At 46.5% G+C, this 21,411-nt stretch overlaps 1 protein-coding gene across 4 annotated transcripts in view; it reads right to left on the bottom strand.

Annotated features, from left to right (window-relative positions):
• The window catches only part of TECPR2 (tectonin beta-propeller repeat containing 2), a 106,733-nt gene that overhangs the window by 59,055 nt on the left and 26,267 nt on the right, over nt 1-21,411 (bottom strand). For all 4 annotated transcript variants that reach the window (XM_078054239.1, XM_078054242.1, XM_078054241.1 and 1 more), the window contains exons 3-7: nt 21,134-21,262; nt 20,609-20,740; nt 10,499-10,656; nt 2,033-2,345; nt 260-392 (exon numbers count right to left, since the gene is read on the bottom strand). In XM_078054239.1, the coding sequence (XP_077910365.1) occupies nt 260-392; nt 2,033-2,345; nt 10,499-10,656; nt 20,609-20,740; nt 21,134-21,262 (865 nt within the window). The remainder of the gene's footprint in view (nt 1-259; nt 393-2,032; nt 2,346-10,498; nt 10,657-20,608; nt 20,741-21,133; nt 21,263-21,411) is intronic.

Here is a 21,411-nt window from a genome sequence, read left to right as displayed (position 1 = left end):
GCCCTGAGTTGGGCTCCGCACTCAGCGTGGAGTCGGCTTGAGATTCTCTCCCTCTGCCCCTCCCCCTGTTCGCACACATTCTCTCTCTAAAACAAAACAAAACAAAATATCTTAAAAAAAAAAAAATCATAGGAAACCCTCCAAATACTTCCTTGTTTAAATAAAGCTACAGTCATTTAACTAACAAAGTAACGGTAAGGTTTATAAGTTATAAACTACAATTACATATACACGGGTACATTTTATAACAAATACAAACCTATTGATGCCAGTCCTTCAGGTCTGCTTGAAATTCTTATAATGTTCCTATCTCCCTTTAAGAAAAATATTTCATTTTCTGTGCAGGAAACAGACACGATATCACCTGATCCTTCCAAACCAGCAATTGTGGACTGTCCAAAAAAGAAAAGAAAAAAGAAAAGAAAATCACACAACCAGGCAATAGTAATAGTTGAAAGCATACAGACATGTGCAGGAATCCAAATGAGTCAAATGACACCTGTGCTTTGTTAGGCCCACTTTCTGAAACTTCTTAAGAGTAAACGGAACGCAAAGGTAGGGAGTATCCGACAGGTACATGACCTGGAGTCATAAACCTTGCCAGTGAATTCATGAGCCTGAGGGAAGAGCTCACCGCACCTCTGAGCACTGGGAGCCATGTCCTGCCTGGCCCCCTCCCCCCAGCACATGGAGCGCATGCTCCTCGGCAGGACCTGCGTCAGCCTCGCACAGCTGCCCTGGTCTGTGCTTCAGGTGCCCTGAGCGGAGCGGGCCTTGTTCCTCCAGGACGCCACGGCTCTGCTCAAACTCCTTTCCTGACTCTTGTCTACTGGGAGAGTTCCAACCTGATTCAGACACTGCCTCCTCGGGAAAGAGTCCCTGGGAGCTCAGCCTTGGTGGCACTGCCTGGGACTCGTCACAGCTCACAGCACTTTGTACGAATGCCCACAGGGAATGCTGCTCCTGGTCTAGAGTGATGTGCTGACCGGTCTCGACCCCTACTGTGTGCACTCCCGCGCGAGAGACAAGTGGACACTGCCATTCATGGCTCCGAATGAATGGAGAGAGGGAGGAGGCCCCTAACACCATCTGAAAACAGGACATCCAGAGTCTGAATGATTTTAAAACATTCTCTTTTCGGCTAATAATACAAACAAGAGGCAGTTCACTATAGAGAGAAAAAGGGCCTGAATTCTTCGTTAATTTTAATTTTAATTTTTTTTAAGATTTATTTATTTGACAACAAGATAGCACAAGTAGACAGAGCAGCAGGCAGAGGGAGAGGGAGAAGCAGGCTCCCCACAGAGCAGGGAGCCAGATGTGAGGCTCGATCCCAGGACCCTGGGATCATGACCTGAGCTGAAGGGAGACGCTTAACCAACTGAGCCACCCAGGCGCCCCTCTGTTAATTTTTAAATAATCCTGATGAACATCTAGAAACATGCCACTAATCTGAAAGCTGCCCATCTTGTTGCCACACAGACTCTGATGGCAGCCACGTCTGCACATGGACAGCCCCTTGTCTCATGAAGTTAATTACACCTGTCACAGAAAGCACTGGGGTAAGGGCTCAGAAGAAAGGAACCGATACACAGTCACCAAACCTCTCAACCCCACTGACTACTAAGAGCACATCCAGTTCAAAGAGTACCCAGAGAAAGAAAAAAACTTAAGTTGTCTATAAGTGGAGAAGAATACAAAAATGCCTTTTTCAAAGTGTTCCTTAAGAAGAGAAACCAACTCAGGGCTAAAAGGCAGCTTGGTGGCCCTAGCCCAGGTCACCCTGCCCTCAAGTTCCAGATGAGGGAAGCCATGCCAGGCAGACGAGACTCCTGCTTAGAGGCAGAACAGCTAGAAGGTTTTACCAAAACCAAATCTATAAAATAATCAGACCCTTACTTGATTTCCTTGACTGGCCCAAAGGAAAAAGTAAAGCATTAGAATCAATGCTGTTCCTTCTATTGTTCTGAGAGACAATCTGTAGATAAACACTGTAAAGACACCCAAGATGTGGTGCGATCATGTCACTTACCTGGTTGACAGTGTCTAGAAGGTAAATACTGTATTCATTCCAACTCAACACCCAGCCTTCTTGAAAGAAACAGGAAACAAGCCCCAGGTGTTTCTCAGGTAAGCTGCAGCCTCCCCTGCTGGAGGATTCCAGACGCGGGTACAGTTCAAAGGGCTTGACCCCTCCAGCAAAGACATCTTTTAGGATAAACGTGGCTTGAACAGTCCCATGGATGTCTGCCTTCCACAGTCGGAGCCCAGGCCGTGATGCATACAAGGTCAGATCACTCTGCTTACAAAGTCCTGGTATAAAACAAGCTCCAAATTTCCCAGTGCTGAAATTACAAAAAAGAAAGAAAAGAAAGAAAAAGAAGAAGGCAAAGAGAAGGAAAGGAAGGGAAAGGAAAGGAAAGGAAAGGAAGGGAAAGGAAAGGAAAGGAAAGGAAGGGAAAGGAAAGGAAAGGAAAGGAAGGAAGGAAGGAAGGAAAAGAAAGAAAGAAAAAGAAAAGAAAAGAAAAGAAAGAAAGAAAGAAAGAAAGAAAGAAAGAAAGAAAGAAAGAAAGAAAGAAAGAAGTGAGATGAACTGATTTAAAGTGACAGTTGTCAACCCTTGATATCAACTCTAACAAGAATTTTTTGGATAAGCCCGAACAAGATTGATGTTTTTTCAAACCCTCTGCTATGGTTTGTTCTGTTGTTACTAGAACGACGCTGTCATCTCTGTGTCTTCTGCTCCCCGTAGCCCCCTCGCAAGTGTGCACCCGCTGAGCGTGCAGCCTGTCTCATGGCAACCGTTTTGGTGCTGTGCCCAGGGCTCTGTCCCCACCCTCAGGCTCAATCCTCACAGCAGCCCCATGACGTAAAGAGTCCAGCTCCTGTCTCAGAGAAGAGAAAATGAGGCAGAAGCTCACAAATCCAGGTCTGACCATCCTCTCCCTGCTTGGAACTTCTGTTCCTTCTAACGCCTGATTGCTGTACTCACTCCAGCATCCCAGTGAATGAGCGTCATACCTGCCATTGAGTCTGAACCCATCACAGGGACCAGCTTCCCTCTGGTCCCCAGGCATGGCAGTTTTCTATTTTTAAAATTATGAAATACCTAACACAAAAGAATGTATGTTTTATTATATAAATAATACATATTATTTTATACTATACACACACACACATTTATAGGCATATAAAAGTTATGAAGTCTAATAAATGAAATGCACACCCAGGAACCCCCTCAACTTCAGAAATAAATCATCAGGGATACGGGTGATGCTCTCCCGTGCTCCTAATGTTCCTGCCCCTCCGTTCCCCAGGTGTGACCACAGACTGAATTTTGTTTGTTATTGCCTTGCTTCTACTATTATTGATAATTTAACCACATACCTATGTATTCCTAAACACTACATATTTTTTAGTATTATCTTTCATTTGTATAAAAAAAGTATGATTCTACTTGTATACTTTTACAAATTGCTTTTAACATTGTATTTCTAATATTTATCTTTACTGATAAAAAAGCTATAGCTCGTTCATTTTCACTGCTACATAGTTTGCCACAATATTTTTACTCACTCCCTTGTTGATGTGTATTTGAATTATTTCTACTTTGTTATTTTAAACAACAGTGCTACGAGCATTTTCATGCAGACCTCCTAGCACACAGGTGTAAGAGTCTGCCCAGGATCTCCCGGAGATGGAATTGTTGCTCTGTTGGGTAACTGTTGGGTTGCTGAGTTGACCACATTCAGGTTTAAAAGACAACTTCAAACTTTTTTCACAATGTGATTATACCAACCTATGCTCCCACCAGCAATCTGAATTCTTTTTTTCCCCCCAAAGGCTTTATTTTTAAGCAATCCCTACACCCAATGTGGGGCTCAAACCCATGACCCCAAGATCAAGAGTCGCATGCTCCCCCCAACTGAGCCAGCTGGGCGACCCTCTGAGTTCTCATGGTCCCACACCTTTGCCCAATCTCAGGCTCCTACCAGAGCTCAAAGTTCAAGAGTTTCAGTCCACCCTCTCCCCAAAATACTTCTCTGATTTGAAGCAGTGGAAAGAGTACTGACTCTCGACTGACAGCAGGGCTCAATTTCCAGCCCTGACATTTGCTTTGTGCTATGCAACCTTTCTGGAGCTTGGTTTCCTAATCTGTAAATCAGGAGTAATCATTCCCATCTCAAAGGTTAAAGAGAAGATTAAGTGAGCCAGTCTACGAAGGCACAAAAGCACTGCTGGTGATGGTAAGGCCACGCACAGGGCTACAGGTGCTCGCAGCTGGGATCGGCCTCTAGCTCTATTCACGCCAGCACTGCGTGCTCCCCACGGACCCCGTGCCTCTCTCCTCACCCTCCCTGCACGCAGCAGCGCACCGGCCCTCCTGAGGGGCTGTCTCCAGGGCCCATCCCACACAGTCACGTAGATAGAGTTATCTGGACGTTTCTCTGCATGTCAGTATCTCTCTAGGTTCCTCTGGCTGCACAGTAACTAAATCCCTCCGGATAGGGCCCAAGGAGGATATCGAATATCAAATTCAGCTTTGAAACGAAGATCGTTAGATTAACCAAGACTGTTCTAACGCTGTAGATCATTCACGGACAACTCTATAATCAGCATCATGTTTGATTACTGCCTTTGGTGGATTTGTTCTGGGAAGATTCTCTAAATAGACCCAAAGGAATTCTAGCAGGGCAGTCCATAACCTCTTCCTCTTGACCTTCCTGTCAAATCCATGTCTGTTTGGTGACCCAATTGTTAAATGTTTTCCATTTATTTATAGGTCCTCTTAAAAATCTCTTGTCACTTCCACTTTGATTTGTTCACCTTGGGTAACTAAAGCATTCACTGGAACAAACACTGTGTGAGACCCGGGGCCATGGGCAACGTGAGGGATGAACGAGACGAGATCCTGGCCGGGACTGAGAACAGACGGGGGCAGATGTGCGCATGTGTATGAACCACTGCAAGAGCATCTGAGGCTCAAAGGGCCGCCCAAGGAGTCTGGACGGGGTGTGTCCCGACTGAGGCAGGAGAGGGCTAGACCCAGGACTATTACCTGGCTGAGGAAGGGACGGGCACTGTGGGGGAAGGAACATGCCGAGAGGGTCCTGGTGGGCGGCTGGCTCTAAGGAACTGCTGAACGTGTGGTGTGTGGTCAGTGGGGGGAGGGCAGATAAGCTGGGGATAACAACTAGTTAGAGCGAGGTGTAAACTGTCCTACACCCCGGGCTTGGCGCCACCCACCTGCCGTATGACTGTGTAGCACCTGCTGCTGTCCGTTCTCAAGTGGACCCTCAGACTCCAACTTTTAAGGTCTAGGTACCATAGGGTTCTAAAATCATAACTAAATTAACCTACTTTTTTTTTTAAGATTTTATTTATTTATCTGAGAGAGAGGGAAGAGCGGGGAGGGGTAGAGGGAGAAGCAAACTCCCCGTCGAGCAGCAAGCCCAATGCGGGGCTTGATCCCAGGACCCCGGGATCATGACCTGAGCCGAAGGCAGACGCCCAATGACTGAGCCACCCAGGTGCCCCAAATTAACCTACTTTCTTAATTTTGGTGGAGGTGACTTCCAGAAAAATGTTTGATGATTTTAAAAAACTGATGACTTTAAAACATACTTTAATTCCCTTTATGAGCCACATTAATATGAAAGGAGTGTTTGTTTGGGTTTTTTGTTTTTTGTTTTTTTTTAAAGATTTATTTATTTGACAGAGGGAGACACAGCGAGAGAGGGAACACAAGCAGGGGGAGTGGGAGAGGGAGAAGCAGACTTCCCGCAGAGCAGGGAGCCCGATGCGGGGCTCGATCCCAGGACCCTGAGATCATGACCCGAGCCGAAGGCAGACGCTTAACGACTGATCCACCCAGGTGCCCCTGTTTGGGGTTTTTTAAAAGATTTTATTTTTAGGTAATCTCTACCCCCAGCGTGGGGCTCAAACTCACAGCCCCGAGATCAAGAGTCTCATGCTCTACTGACTGAGCCAGCCGGGCGCTCTGGAAGGAATGTTTTCTAATGTGCTGTATAATCTCTGGTGCCACAGACCTGAAATGCTGAGCGTGGACAGAGAGCCCGAGGCAAGAGAATGAAAGTCTAAGATGGGTGACAAAAGGCTCAGCAGCCAACTGCCCACAGACCACCACGCAGGGACAATGGCAGTGACCCTGTTCCAGAACCCGATGCTGGCTCTGCTGGGGGGCAGACTCCACGGTCCACCCCCAACACGGGCGGCCAGGCTCAGGGGCCCTGACGACAGGGCCACAGGGGACACCTAACAGGTAGGGAGAGGTTCCCACCTGAAATAGTGCAACACAGACCCCGAGGAGAGCAAAGATACAACACTTCGGGGGAACAGCCAGCGGGCTCTGAGGTCTTCTGGGAGTAACAATGTATTTTAGCTGGTCCCGTCTGAGGAGGTTCACAAACTCCATCAGAAAAGGACGACCCCATCCCCCACCACCGAGGTTCCCCTGCCTGCAAGTGCTCTGCTCCCCGCTGAGAACACCCCAGCCCTATTCAGGCCACGCTGTCACCCACCAGTGGGCTCAAGAGGCCACGACGGGCACCGCCATCTTGTGCTCTGTGCCGGCCAGCGCCAGCCACCCAGCCACACTCCCTCCCAAGGCGCCCCCTCCTCTGTGTTCCCTTCCACAAAAACCAGCCCCCTAAAAAGCTGTCTCTGAGCACTGCGATCCTGTTCCCTCCAGCCCTTTCACCCTCGGCCCCTCTCCTTGAGCAAGGCTGTGTGTAGCCACCAGGTCACCAAATCCAAACATCTGTCTCATGCCATCTCTTGGGGCCGTCAGCAGCTCTGACGTAGCCTTGTGACACTTCCTTCATGTGGCCTCCAACTTCTCACTCCTCTGAACCTTCCTCACATCCCAGTCTCTGCCAGTGCCCAGAACAGAGACGCCCCCACTTCTCCAGCTATGCTCACGCCCGCAGCGACCTTGTCCGTCCCGGAGCTTTGAAGACCGTCTACATGCTACAGGCTCCCAAATGCACGCACGGGCCCCACCCGCTTCCCAAGACGCACAGCTGCTGCACCTGCCCCTTTGGCTCTCCCCTGGGAGGAAGACCATGCTACCTGTCCACAACAGACTCTTCTATCCTCTCCCCCAGGCTTCTCTAGGCCAGTGTGCCGCCACTCCCCTGAGTGCTCAGCTGACTAATCTCCCTCTCTCACCCCCCAGAGCCAACGTGTCAGCACACCTGTCAGCTCTGCCCTCCGAGCATTCCTACTACCCTGGCCTGGCCTAAGCCCCTGGCTGGCCCCCCTCAGCTGTCACTCCTGCCCCCTCCAAAGAGCAGCAAGGGTGACTTGCCCTGGTCAAAGCCTCTCATGACTGCTGGCGTGCTAGAATAAAGCAGCCCCTGAGTAAGGCCCACAAAGCCTACAGGATGGGGTCCTACCTGGCCCCTCTTCTGCTCCACACACGCATGGCCTTGCTGCTCTCCAAACCCTCAAACGCTTGGCACATGCACTGCTTCTGCCTCAAGAGCTTCTTTCCAAGGTCCTCTGGTGGCTCCTTCTGCCCTGCCTTCAGGAACCTGCTCCAGTCCCTCCTGCGGAAGGGCCATCCCTGCCTGCCCATCTAGAGCACACACCTGTGTCCCCTGCTCCCTCCTCTCTAGTCCATATCCTGGTTTATTACTAGCGAACATTCTAGAATATATTTAATGTTGGTCTCCCCCTTCAGGAATGTGAGCTCCCCGAGATTAGAGGTTTTCCCAGTTCACAGCTGTCTCCTCAGACGGAGAAGGCTGCCTGGCACACAGCAGAGACTCGGTGAGGATTTTTCAATGTTAGGTGAATAAACACTGTTCCTAGGTGAACTCACCCAATGTCAGGGTCTCAATGTCGCTTGCATCTAATGATTTGCAGGCCTGTAGACGTCACTCCTCACTATGACTCCCACTTGACTGCTACCTAACAGGCACCTCCAGCTCAATATGCCCCCCACAGAATGGCTGCCCCCCACAGAATGGCTGTCTAGACCTCAAACCCAGGCTTGCCCCAGTGTGCCCACTGCAGCTACCGAGCTGCTACAGCCACCAGCACAGAATCTTCTATTCTTTCCTTCCCCTTACCCTATATCTAATCCATTATCCAGCCCCGTGCTATCTCCAAATTACAGCTCCCTCCATCTCCCCGTCTCCTGATGGCCACCACCAGGAGCCAGCCTCCATGCCTGGTCCCGGGACTCCTGAAGTACCCTCCTCACTGCCCCCTCCTGCCCATCTCCAATTGAGTCTCCACACAGAACCAGGGGTGAGCTCTGAAACGTCGCTCATGTTGCCATTCTCCTGCCTAAAGCACTTCAATAGCTTTTGGTTATGCCTAGAATAACTTGGCCAATAGCACGTGGTGCCCCCAGCCACCAACCCCTAAGCTGGCTCGGGCCCTCCTTTCCAATCTCATTTTCTACCAGTGCACCCAGCCCACTGCTCCCTGGTCACCCCAGCCCCCTCTGGCTCCCTGAACATTGCAAGCCCTGCCCAATCGGTGGCCTTGGCATTTGCTGTTTCCTGAGACCAGAATGCTCCTCCATCAGCTCTTCCCATGCTTGAGGCTTCTGCTCAAATATCACTTCTCCACAGAAGTCTTTCCAGACCATTCTAAGAGAGCATGCCACCCCCACCCGAAGGCTTCCCCGACTGCCTGCTCCACAGCTCGCACTGCAGGCTACACAGGGATCCTGCTTGAGGGCAGAGACCTGTCCCTTGCTCACCGCTGTCCACCGCGCACGGCTGCCCCTCAGGCACACCAAACACCTGCGGAATGACACCCTGCTTGCAGGGGGCAGACTCGCCAGACGCCCTTTCTGAACCACAGACTCACAGCACACCACAGAAAAACAAGCCTTTAAGACCAAGGGGTGAACAACTTTTCCATTTATTCTGTGTTATCCCCACTCCTCTAGGGCTCAGTGAAATAGACTTCCCGGGGAGAAAGGGGACACGTTTGTTTGCATCCGCACCCTGGAACAGTGTCCGGCACAGGCCAAAAGACCAACCACACATGTGCACCTGGAGGGGCTCATGGAAACTTGCTTAGGTTTCCATGACGGAGGCTGGAAGACCAGGTTTTAAGAGAAGGACTATTGGCTGATCCACGTGAAAAGTAACTGGTTTTCGTATCTCTCTCTTTACCCTCCACTATCCTTCCAAAGACACTGATGACAAGTCAGGACAAAACATCAGGCAGAAGAGGGGACGCTGGCAGAGGGAAAAGCAAGATGAAGATGTGCAAAACCCCTAAGCCAGGGCTACAAATTCTACTGTGTTTTCTGGGGGCCAATAGGGAGACTACTGCTATACAAAGGCTAAATTGTTGATGGAATTGAGGGGGTATTCAGAACAGAAAACAGAAGCCAAAGGGAGGCATGACCAGGTCTTTTGGTAGCTAAGGGCTGCCACCCTCCGCCCATCTGAGCTCCCCTTCTCCGGGCCATCCGTCACCCGCCCGGCTGTCACCGCCAGCCTCCGTGGGCCCTCCCCTCATGGGCGCAGCCAATCCATGTCTCACTGTCAGCCTGCTCACCACACTCCCCACCCACCTGCCACCCAGCCCCTCTGATTCTCTGTAGGCAATGGTGCCCTTTTACCAGGAACTTCTCCAAATCCTGCTGCCCAATTCATAAGCTGCTGGCGCCCATCCTCTTCCTGCCCCCACTTGGCTCTCTGCCCCTCTCAGGATGAGGCGGTGCCCCCACCACTTTACCTAGCCCCTCCTCACTGACCCCACACCCACGTAAACCAGGCCCCAGGGCTCCACAAGTGTGTTTCTGGCAGGGAGGTCACCATGCGTTCCTGCTGCCTCTTCCCACATGGCTGGTAGGCAACTGGACTTGACCCCTTCTCTTGCTGTCCTTCCAGGTGGTAGGTAAATGGGGGGGGAGGGGAGGGAGACAATCTCTCAGCCTAGAAGCCACCCCCTCCAGACCTTCCCCAGTCCTCCTGGCCAGTTCCACTCCTCCCTCGCCCACTCCTTCAGGGAGTCTGCCCTCAGCCCCAGGCTGGGTAGAAGCTTCACAGCACCCCGCACACATTACTCCATAGCAGGTAACATAACTATTAGCAACTTTTCTGCTGAGTTTATTAAATTGCCATGATGGTGGGCTCACAGCTACTTTGTCTGCCAGTTATCCCCAAGCCTGGCACAGCCCACACAGTGCAGAGGGGCTCTGGCCCTTCACCAGGGCTGTGGTGGAGGGGCGCCCACACAGGGTGGACCCAAGGCAGACCACATCGGAGATTCCCCTAGGTCCTGGCACTCAAGGCAGGGAGGCCACACCTGCAGGTTCTTGCAGCAGATCAAGAGGGACACACTCTTTCTGTCTGATGCTGGGATGAGGTGTCCCAAGCAGGTTAGGGACCCACCGGGAACCCCAGGCTTAGAGCCACGGTGGGCTTGCACATGGCAAACAGGAAACCTAGGAAAACTTAAAGCCCCTCTGTAACCACCACACTGGTGCACTTGTGATGCTTACCTTTTCCTTGGTTGTGTTCCAATCTGCTTGACAGACTTTTCTTCCGTGTAAAAAAGCAGGCTTCTTTGTAATGTAGACACGAGCAGTACTTTCTGGCTATAATCCAGTTGCACGATTGAAGATGGCTCTTCCAACACCAAGTGGGAGTTACACACACCCTGTGAGAGAGTCCAGTTAAACCGAACTCAGTGTGGAGTTAAAGTAACCCAACTTCCTCTATGACTGGGAAGCATCCTTTTGTTATTTGTATTTGGGTCAAAATACACCGTAAAAACGTATGTTGTTAATTCTCATCAGATTCAATGTCAACCCACTGTGACGAAATTATTTGGAAAAGTTCTTACTAATGAGAAAACAACATTAACACCTATCTCAGGCTATATCAAGTTTGGTAAGAAACATTTAAAAATTCTGTATAGGGCAACTGGGTGGCTCAGTTGGTTGAGCGACTGCCTTTGGCTCAGGTCATGATTCTGGAGTCCTGGGATCGAGTCCCGCATCGGGCTCCCTGCTCAGCGGGGAGTTTGCTTCTCCCTCTGACCCTCCCCACCTCTCGTGCTCTTTCTCATTCTCTCTCTCAAATAAATAAATAAAATCTTTAAAAAAATAAAAATAAAAAAATAAAAATTCTGTATAATTTCTTTTAAAATGTTCTCAGTAGATAGTTCAAAGAGTCCATAAAGATCTAAGTGGAAATATGTTACACTGGGAGTATAATTTATTCTAGTAGAACACAACGGGACTTCCTATAAAATTATTGTGGCAACTATCACCTAAGGTCACATTACACTCTTCCCCCACAAAGAATTCAAAGCAATTTTGGGGACATTATAGCCTTGCCAACTGAAAGGGTCAGAAAAAACAGAACTGAAATAATATTAAATATATTGAAGACCAAAGGTAAACTCTAGGAGGCATTTTACTGCTACCACAAACTCTATTTCTTGGTGTCAAAAATCTGCTTCTACAAGTACTCTTCTCCCAAACCAGTTTCTTCAATTGTTTAAGAAATGCACTACCACAGACCTTTTGGGGGTAGGGGGAGAGCAGCAATCAGATTTACTGGTAAAATTTACATACAGTAAAATTTGCCTTTTTTAGATACATGATTCTATGGATTTTGACAATGCATGCAGTTATACAACCACCAACACAGTGAAGATAGAGAAATTCTCATTACCCCCAAACATGAAGCACTTTTAAAGCAGGTTTTCCTCCCACATTTATAGTTACGTAAACTGTAGCTTTTCAGTTTTTGACTTAGCTTCTAATGAACTAAATTTATTGTATGAATTTTGCAAAAACACTCAGCCTCCCATATCTTTTTTTTGCAAATCTCTTTGTACTTGCATTTTTTTTTTTAAAAACCTATCAGAACCTCAATAAAGCTGGGAAATAAGTTCCCGGGGTGCCAAGGACACTGTTTTCTGCACATGGCTTTCTCTCCGTTTCCTGAAATGCAGGCTTGGGAGCAGTGCTGTCCTGGTGCTGCCCGCGGGCCTGAGCAGAAGGAAGGAACACCACAGGGACTCCTAATAACCTCAACACTTTCCTACACAACAGAGGTTCTCAAAGTGTGGTCGGCAGTCCTTTCCACAGGGCCTGCAAGGCCCAAGCTATTGCCATCACGATACTCGGTTGCATCTGCCTTTTTCACTGAGCTGACATTTGCCCTGACACAAAAGCCATGGTGGGCAGAGCAGGGCCCTGAACGCCACCAATCATCACCGTGCCCTCCGCCACCACTCATGGAAAAAATGTGCGTTCCACTGAAGACTGTCTTTGATGCAAAACAATTATAATTCCATTAAATCTTGGCTCTTGGGTAGACACAGTTTTGAATTTTGTGTGACAAAACAGGGCATGCACACCGGGTCCTGCTGCTGCCCACCGAGGTACTCTGGTTCTCTCAAGGAAAAGCACTGGTTTGTGAGAGCTGGGAGCTCAATCAGCTGCTTTTTTTTTTTTTTTCACAGAATACCATTTTTATTTGACATACTCTAATTATTCAAATATGGGTATTTGGCAGACATTTTCTCAGATGTAACAAAGTGACCTGTCACTTCGGTAAAAACAAGGAATCGTGTTTGTTGCTGATATTAAATTTCCAGTTTTCAAATGAGGATTAGAACTGAAAACTTGTATCGACCCTTGTGACCTTGAGCAATTCCCAGTAGCTAAAGACTTTTCTCACCGGAATGATGGTGATATTAACAAAGATGTGTTCTTTGATATTATATAATTGTGTCAACATTTGAAAAGATCTGCATCACTCAGTAGATCAGTATTTTCCAAGTGACCAACACATGATATTACAAAATCACGCGTGTATCAAAGAGCCATTCAAAGTGCAAGACAGACCACTGGATTTTACTGTTAAGAGTACAGAAATCCATCCATATGGTTTTAGCTTCCCAGTTACAACTGACCTTTAAAGAAACCACCATCCGTCAGTTGGGGGATAAGATTAATGAAGAATATCCACAATTCTCTAAAGAGGCTATTACAATGCTTGTCCCGTTTCCAACTACAGGTCTGTGGAGGCCAGATTTTTCTTTATATACTCCAACCAAAACAATGTATTTTTTTTTAAATTTTATTATGTTATGTTAGTCACCATACAATACACATCACTGGTTTTTGATGTGGTGATCCATGATCCATTGTTTTCGTATAACACCCAGTGCTCCATGCAGTACGTGCCCTCCTTAATACCCATCACCGGGCTAACCAATCCCCCCTCCCCCTTCCCTCTAAAACCCTGTTTGTTTCTCAGAGTCCATAGTCTCTCATGGTTCATCTCTCCCTCCAATTCCCCCCCCCTAATTTTTCCCTTCCTTCTCCTAATGTCCTCCATGCTATTCCTTATGTTCCACAAATAAGTGAAACCATATGATAATTGACTTTCTCTGCTTGACTGACTTCACTTAGCATAATCTCCTCCAGTCCCATCCATGTTGATGTAAAAGTTGGGTATTCATCCTTTCTGATGGCTGAGTAATATTCCATTGTATATATGGACCACATCTTCTTTATCCATTCATCTGCTGAAGGGCATCTTGGCTCTTTCCACAGTCTGGCTATTGCGGACACTGCTGCTATGAACATTGGGGTGCATATGGCCCTTCTTTTCACTACATCTGTGTCTTTGGGGTAAATACCCAGTAGTGCAATTGCTGGGTCATAGGGTAGCTCTATTTTTAAATTTTTGAGGAACCTCCAACACTGTTTTCCAAAGTGGCTGTACCAACTTGCATTCCCACCAACAGTGTAAGAGTGTTCCCCTTTCTCCACAACCTCTCCAACATTTGTTGTTTCTTTCCCTGTCCATTTTTGCCATTCTAACTGGTGTAAGGTGGTATCTCAATGTGGTTTTGATTTGGATTTCCCTGATGGCTAATGATGATGAACATTTTTTCATGTGTCTGTTAGCCATTTGTATGTCTTCTTCAGAGAAGTGTCTTTTCATATCTTCTGCCCACTTTTTGACTTGATCATTTGTTTTTTGGGTGTTGAGTTTGAGAAGTTCTTTCTAGATCTTGGATACCAGCCCTTTATCTGTAGTGTCATCTGCAAATATCTTCTCCCATTCTGTGAGTTGCCTCTTTGTTTTGTTGACTGTTTCCTTTGCTGTGCAGAAGCTTTTTATCTTGATGAAGTCCCAGAAGTTCATTTTTGCTTTTGTTTCACTAGCTTTTGGAGATGTATCTTGAAAGAAGTTGCTGTGGGTGATGTCAAAGAGGTTACTGCCTATGTTCTCCTCTAGGATTTTGATGGATTCCTGTCTCACATTGAGGTCTTTCATCCACTTTGAGTTTATCTTTGTGAATGGTGTTAGAGAATGGTCGAGTTTCATTCTTCTTCATGTGGCTGTCCAATTTTCCCAGCACCATTTATTGAAGAGACTGTCTTTTTTCCATTGCATGTTTTTTCCTGCTTTGTCAAAGATTATTTGACCATAGAATTAAGGGTCCATATCTGGGTTCTCTATTCTGTTCCATTGGTCTATATGTCTGTTTTTGTGCCAGTACCATGCTGTCTTGGTGATCACAGCTTTGTAATATAGCTTGAAATCGGGCAACGTGATGCCCCCAGCTTTGTTTTTCTTTTTCAACATTTCCTTGGCGATTCGGGGTCTTTTCTGATTCCATACAAATTTTAGGATTGTTTGTTCCAGCACTTTGAAAAATGTTATTGGAATTTTGATCGGGATGGCATTAAAGGTATAAATTGCTCTGGGTAGCATAGACATTTTAACAATGTTTATTCTTCCGATCCATGAGCATGGAATATTTTTCCATCTTTTTGTGTCTTCTTCAATTTCTTTCATGAGTGTTTTGTAGTTCCTAGAGTATAGATCCTTTACCTCTTTGGTTAGGTTTATTCCGAGGTATCTTATGGTTTTTGGTGCTATTGTAAATGGAATCGTTTCTCTAATTTCTCTTTCTACAGTTGTGTTGTTAGTGTATAAGAAAGCAACTGATTTCTGTGCATTGATTTTGTATCCTGCCACATTACTGAATTGCTGTATGAGTTCTAGTAATTTGGGGGTGGAGTGTTTTGGGTTTTCCACATAAAGTATCATGTCGTCTGTGAAAAGAGAGAGTCTGACCTCTTCTTTGCCAATCTGAATACCTTTTATTTCTTTTTGTTGTCTGATTGCTGTTGCTAGGACTTCTAGTACTATGTTGAACAATAGTGGTGAGAGTGGGCATCCTTGACGTGTTCCTGATCTTAAGGGAAAGGCTCTCAGCTTTTCCCCATTGAGGATGATATTCGCTGTGGGTTTTTCATAGATGGATTTTATGAACTTGAGGAATGTTCCCTCTATCCCTATACTCTGAAGAGTTTTAATCAGGAAAGGATGTTGTATTTTGTCAAATGTTTTTTCTGCATCAATTGAGAGGACCATATGGTTCTTCTCCCTCCTCTTATTAATGTGTTCTATCACACTGATTGATTTGCGAACGTTGAACCACCCTTGCATCCCCGGGATAAATCCCACTTGGTCATGGTGGATGATCCTTTTAATGTATTGTTGGATCCTATTAGCTAGGATTTTAGGATTTTGGAATCCATATTCATCAGGGATATTGGTCTGAAATTCTCCTTTCTGATGGGGTCTTTGCCTGGTTTGGGGATTAAGGTAATGCTGGCCTCATAGAATGAGTTTGGAAGTTTTCCTTCTATTTTTTGAAACAGCTTCAGTAGAATAGGTATTGTTTCTTCTTTGAATGTTTGGTAGAATTCCCCAGGGAATCCATCAGGCCCTGGACTCCTGTTTTTTGAGAGGTTTTTGATCACTACTTCAATGTCGTTACTGGTTATTGGCCTATTCAGGTTGTCAATTTCTTCCTGTTTCAGTCTTGGCAGCTTATAGGTTTCCAGGAAGGCCTCCATTTCATCCAGATTGCTCAGTTTATTGGCATATAGTTGTTGATAATAATTTCTAATAATTGTTTCTATTTCCTTGGTGTTAGTCGTGATCTCTCCCCTTTCATTCATAATTTTATTAATTTGGGTCCTTTCTCTTTTCTTTTGGATAAGTCTGGCCAGTGGTTTATCGATCTTATTAATTCTTTCAAAGAACCAACTTCTAGTTTCGTTGATCTGCTCTACTGTGTTTCTGGTTTCTAATTCATTGATTTCTGCTCTAATTTTAATTATTTCTCTTCTAATGCATGGCTTAGGCATCATTTGTTGCTTTTTCTCTAGTTCTTTAAGGTGTAGAGTTAGTTGGTGAATTCGGGATTTTTCTTTTCTTTTGAGTGAGGCTTGGATGGCTATGTATTTCCCCCTTAGGACTGCCTTTGCAGTATCCCATAGGTTTTGGACCGATGTGTTTTCGTTCTCATTGATTTCCATGAATTGTTTAAGTTCTTTTTTTTTTTTTTTTTAAAGATTTTTTTATTTATTTATTTGAGAGAGAGAGAATGAGAGAGCAAGCACATGAGAGGGGGGAGGGTCAGAGGGAGAAGCAGACTCCCTGCCGAGCAGGGAGCCCGATGCGGGACTCGATCCAGGGACTCCAGGATCATGACCTGAGCCGAAGGCAGTTGCTCAACCAACTGAGCCACCCAGGCGCCCAATTGTTTAAGTTCTTCTTTGATTTCCTGGTTGACCCTGGTTGACTTTTGAGCAGAGTGGTCTTTAGCTTCCAAGTGTTTGAATTTCTGCCAAATTTTTTCTTGTGATTGAGTTCCAGTTTTAGAGCATTGTGGTCTGAGAATATGCAGGGAATAATCTCAATCTTTTGGTATCGGTTGAGACCTGATTTGTGACCCAGTATGTGGTCTACTCTGGAGAAAGTTCCATGTGCGCTTGAGAAGAATGAGTATTCTGTTGTTTTAGGGTGGAATGTTCTATAAATATCTATGAGGACCATCTGGTCCAATGTATCAAAGCTCTTGTTTCCTTGTTGATTTTCTGCTTAGATGATCTGTCCATTGCTGAGAGTGGAGTATTGAGGTCTGCTACAATTAACGTATTGTTATCAATATGACTCTTTATTTTGGTTAGCAGTTGGCTTGTGTAGATGGCTGCTCCCATGTTGGGGGCATAGATATTTACAATTGTTAGATCTTCTTTTTGGATAGACCCTTTAAGAATGATATAGTGTCCTTCTGTGTCTCTAATTACAGACTTTAGTTTAAAATCTAATTTGTCTGATAAGAATTGCTACCCCAGCTTTCTTTTGAGGTCCGCTGGCATGGAAGATGGATCTCCATCCCTTCACTTTCAGTCTGGATGTATCTTTAGGTTCAAAATGAGTCTCTTGTAGACAGCTTGTAAAAAGATATGGATGGGTCCTATCTTTTTATCCAATCTGCAACCCTGTGCCGTTTTATGGGAGCGTTTAGGCCATTCACGTTGAGAGTGATTACTGAAAGATATGAATTAATTGTCATGTTCCCTGTGAAGATGTTGTTTTTATAGATTGTCCCTGTAAATTTCTGTTGTATATCACTCTTGGGGTCTTTCTCCTTTTATAGAACCCCCCTTAATATCTCTTGCAGGGCCGGCTTAATGGTCACATATTCTTTCAGCTTCTGCCAGTCGTGGAAGCTCTGCATCTCCCCATCCATTCTATTTTTTTTTTTTTTTAAAGATTTTATTTATTTATTTGAGAGAGAGAGCATGAGCAGGGGGAAGAGACAGAGGGAGAAACAGACTCCCTGGTGAGCAGGGAGCCCGATGCGGGACTCGATCCCAAGACCCTGAGATCATGACCTGAGCCGAAGGCAGATGCTTAACCGACTGAGCCACCCAGGCGTCCCTCCCCATCCATTCTAAATAAAAGCCTTGCTGGATAAAGTATTCTTGGCTGCATGTTCTTCTCATTTAGTACCCTGAATATGTCTTGCCAGGCCTTTCTGGCTTGCCAGGTCTCTGTGGATAGGTCTGACATTATTCTGATGTTCCTCCCTCTGTACGTAAGGAATCTCTTCCCCCAACTGCCCTTAAGATGGTTTCCTTGGTTCTAAGATTTGCAAGTTTTACTATTACATGCCGGGGTGTTGGCCTGTTTTCCTTGATCTTGGGAGGGGTCGTCTCTGCCTCTAGGACGCGAATGTTTGTTTCATTCCCCAGATTAGGGAAGTTCTCAGCTACGATTTGCTCAAATACATCTTCTAGTCCTCTCTCTCTCTCCACTCCCTCCGGGATTCCAATTATTCTAACATTGGAATGCTTCATGGTGTCACTTATTTCTCTGATTCTATTTTCATGGATTCTGAGTTGTTTTTCCCTGGCCTCCTCTTTTCCCTTTTTATCTATTATATTGTCTTCCAAGTCGCTTATTCGCTCTTCTGCCTCAGTTACCCTAGCTGTTAGATTATCTAGATTGGATTGGATCTCACTGATAGCATCTTTAAGTTCTGCCAATTCACCTTTCATTTCTGCCCTTTGAGACTCTATGTTGCCATTAATTGATTTCTCCATTCTAGCCATTGTCTTCACAATTCCTAGCCTGAATTCCATCTCCGACATCTTGGTTATATCTGCATCCACTTGTAAATCTGCAGCATAAGTCATAATCTCTGAGTCTTTTCTATTTTGGGGGCTCCTCCTCCTAGTCATTCTGTTGATGGATGTTTGAGGGAATGTATAGAGTCCAAATTATTGACCAGAACCCAAGCAAGATGCACCTGTTTTCTTGGGACCTTAGGGTTGCTGGCCTCTTGTTTTCCCAGCCTGTCTTCTGTGGGAGGGGCCTGCCACGCTGTTACTCAGGCAACCCTGTTTGGGCGGAGATGCCCTGCCCCCCTGTGGTGGGGGATGGGCTCAGAGGGGAATCAGTTTTTGGGGCTTTTGTTCTCTGGCGGCTTTCCCTGGCGGCTTTCCGCATCTCTTCTGCGAGTCAGAGCAGAAGAGACCATTTTCAACCCTCTGCCTCAGAGCAGAGAGATCGCAGTCTGTTCTTCAGTGAGCTCTCCAGGCCACACTGTCTCTGTTTCTGTCCGTGCTGCTATAAACTGCAGTGTCCTGGGTTGTGCGCCCCTCCGCAGCACTCCCAGTCCTGCCTCCAGGTCGGGGCACGTCTCTGCCCTTTGTGCTTCTGTCTCTGCCCTTTGTGCTTCTAAAACCGCCAGCCACTCCCGGTTCGCCCAGGGGACCTGCTCTGGGTTTCCGCCCCGGGGGGCTGCCCTAGAGTCCTTTCCCCGCCGCTACCGGTCTGCGAGTCTGTGCCCGTCCGCAGCGCGCGAGGCTGTCGCTCACCGGCAGTGTAGGATCCCCACGGCCAGGCACCCTCCCGCTGACATTTATCCTCCAATATCTGCCCGCGGAATCACAGCTCCCCGCTTCGTACCTGAAACCAACTGCCTGCGATATTCTGTTTGTAGAGATCCAGATCTTCTTACATCTCAGGCTGGTTTCGTGGGTGCTCGGAGTGGTCTGGTAGATATCCAGCTCAATTCCGGGGACCAGTTGAAATAGGGTCCCCTACTCCTCCGCCATCTTCCCCCCTCCCAAAACAATGTATTTGTAACAGTTTATGCAGAATGCAGCTGTCCTCCAACAAGCCAGCCATTAAAGAGATTTGCAAAAATGTAAAGCAGTGTCTTTCTTTTCACTTGTTTCGAAAATAGTTATTTTCATAAAAATGTTATTTCTAGTAATAGGTTTATTTCAAAATAAAATAAATATTTTAAAATTTCTCAGTTTTAATTTCTACCATGGTACACTTAGTAGCTATAACCCATACAAACAGAAGCTCTTTGGGATCCTCCTTTTAAGAGTGCAGAGAGGTCCTGAGACCAAAAACTTTGAGGACTACCGCTGGAGAGAACTTGTAATAGGTCAGTCGTGGATCAGAGGGACTAAAAGCCACTTGGCTAGTAATTGCTGAATTCCTACTACACACGAGGAATGAAGGCTACACATAAGAAAATGAAAGGCTCGTGCCACCAAGATGTTCAGTCTAGCTGGGCAGACTTGTGACCCAGCAAAGCACAGGACTGCACAGAGCCACACGTGCGATGGAAAAGGTGCGGGCTTTGGAGCAGAGCCTGTTTGAAGCTGGGTTCTGCCAGGTGTTCGCTGTGACCCCAGGCTAGTGACGGGGTCACTGAGCCTTGGGTTTTTCATCTACTGACGGAGGAAGAGCACACGTAACTCAGGGCGCTGTTGTGAGGAGTAAACAAAGCAACAAACACAAAGGTGGCGGCTGGGCACCGGGCTGCCACCAAACCTCCTCTTCCTCAGCCCACTCCCTCCCACGCGAGAGGCAAGGTTTAACTGGGGCGAGCTCTCTGCCCCCTGAAAGCACTGACCTCTGTTAACAGTTATGATTATGAAAGGCTTTGCATGGTTCCTACAAACCCTTTAAGGAGCGAGGAGTGACAATGGCTTCTGTTCGAAGGAGCAGTGGGAGACAACAGGACAATGAACACTGTGAAGGAAGGGGCCAGTGCAAACAAAGGCCAACCCTTTAGTCACAGAAGTAGAAGCTCAGAAGACGTTAGAGAAGTCCTTGAGGGATAACGTTACCAACAATAATGAGATTATAAAGGGACAATGATTGAGAATACAAACTGACCGACTAAAATGTAATTATGGATATAATTTCTCCAAATATAAGGCCAAAAATATTTCTGGAAATAATCTTACCTGGTCTAGATCCAGAGAAGAATAGACAATTTTCCCTTTGTCATCTCCAGAGAACAATTTCATTCCATTGGGGCTCCAAGCCAGAGCTGTTATGCTATTTTTGTGAATACCGGTGACATCAAATCTCCGAAGCTGGGAATAACCGGTAAACATGAGCGCAAGGAAAGAAAGGAACAGACACTGTGAGACGGGGCTCTGTGGGCACGGGGGTACATAGGCCCTCCTAATCGTGGAGGAGCTGGTTTTCCCAACCTTGTTTTCTACACAAAACCCTGTTCAAGGTTCCCTCTGGCTATTTCTCTTTAAAACTGACAGAGGGCAGCCAGAAAATATTAGGCACAATCTAAATTACCCAAACGTGCTTTCTGCCAAGTGTCCTACCAAGAACCAAAATGTTATCCGATTAAGAGCACAGGGTGAAGTTTTTCTAAGCATGTATTTTCCAGGCTGATGAGGATTTCTCATTTGAAGATCCACGAGGAATTTGCCAAGAAGTTAAGAAATGCCAAAGTGACTAGTACTTACTTGTTTATTTCTCCCTGGCAGCGAGGATACAAGCTGAAAGACAGCAACCCTCCCGGAGGCGGTGCCCACAGCCACAAGGTCATCGAAGCAGCTCAGCAGCTTTACCACCGTGATGGGTTCAGTTTTCCCCTAAAAGAGCAAACGTTCAAGACAAGGCTAGCTTCTGGAATGTAAACATTACCCCTGGAGGCAGAAGCCGCATCAGGCTGCAGCCTCTACAAAGCCCTGATTGAAAATGTATGCAACTCAGAAAAACAATTACATCTGTTAGAACCCTC

This window comes from Halichoerus grypus, chromosome 8 (genome assembly GCF_964656455.1).
Source record: "Halichoerus grypus chromosome 8, mHalGry1.hap1.1, whole genome shotgun sequence".
NCBI classification, from domain to species: domain Eukaryota; kingdom Metazoa; phylum Chordata; class Mammalia; order Carnivora; family Phocidae; genus Halichoerus; species Halichoerus grypus.
Note: the sequence above shows the minus strand (reverse complement) of the source record. Positions and strands in the feature narration are given on the sequence as shown.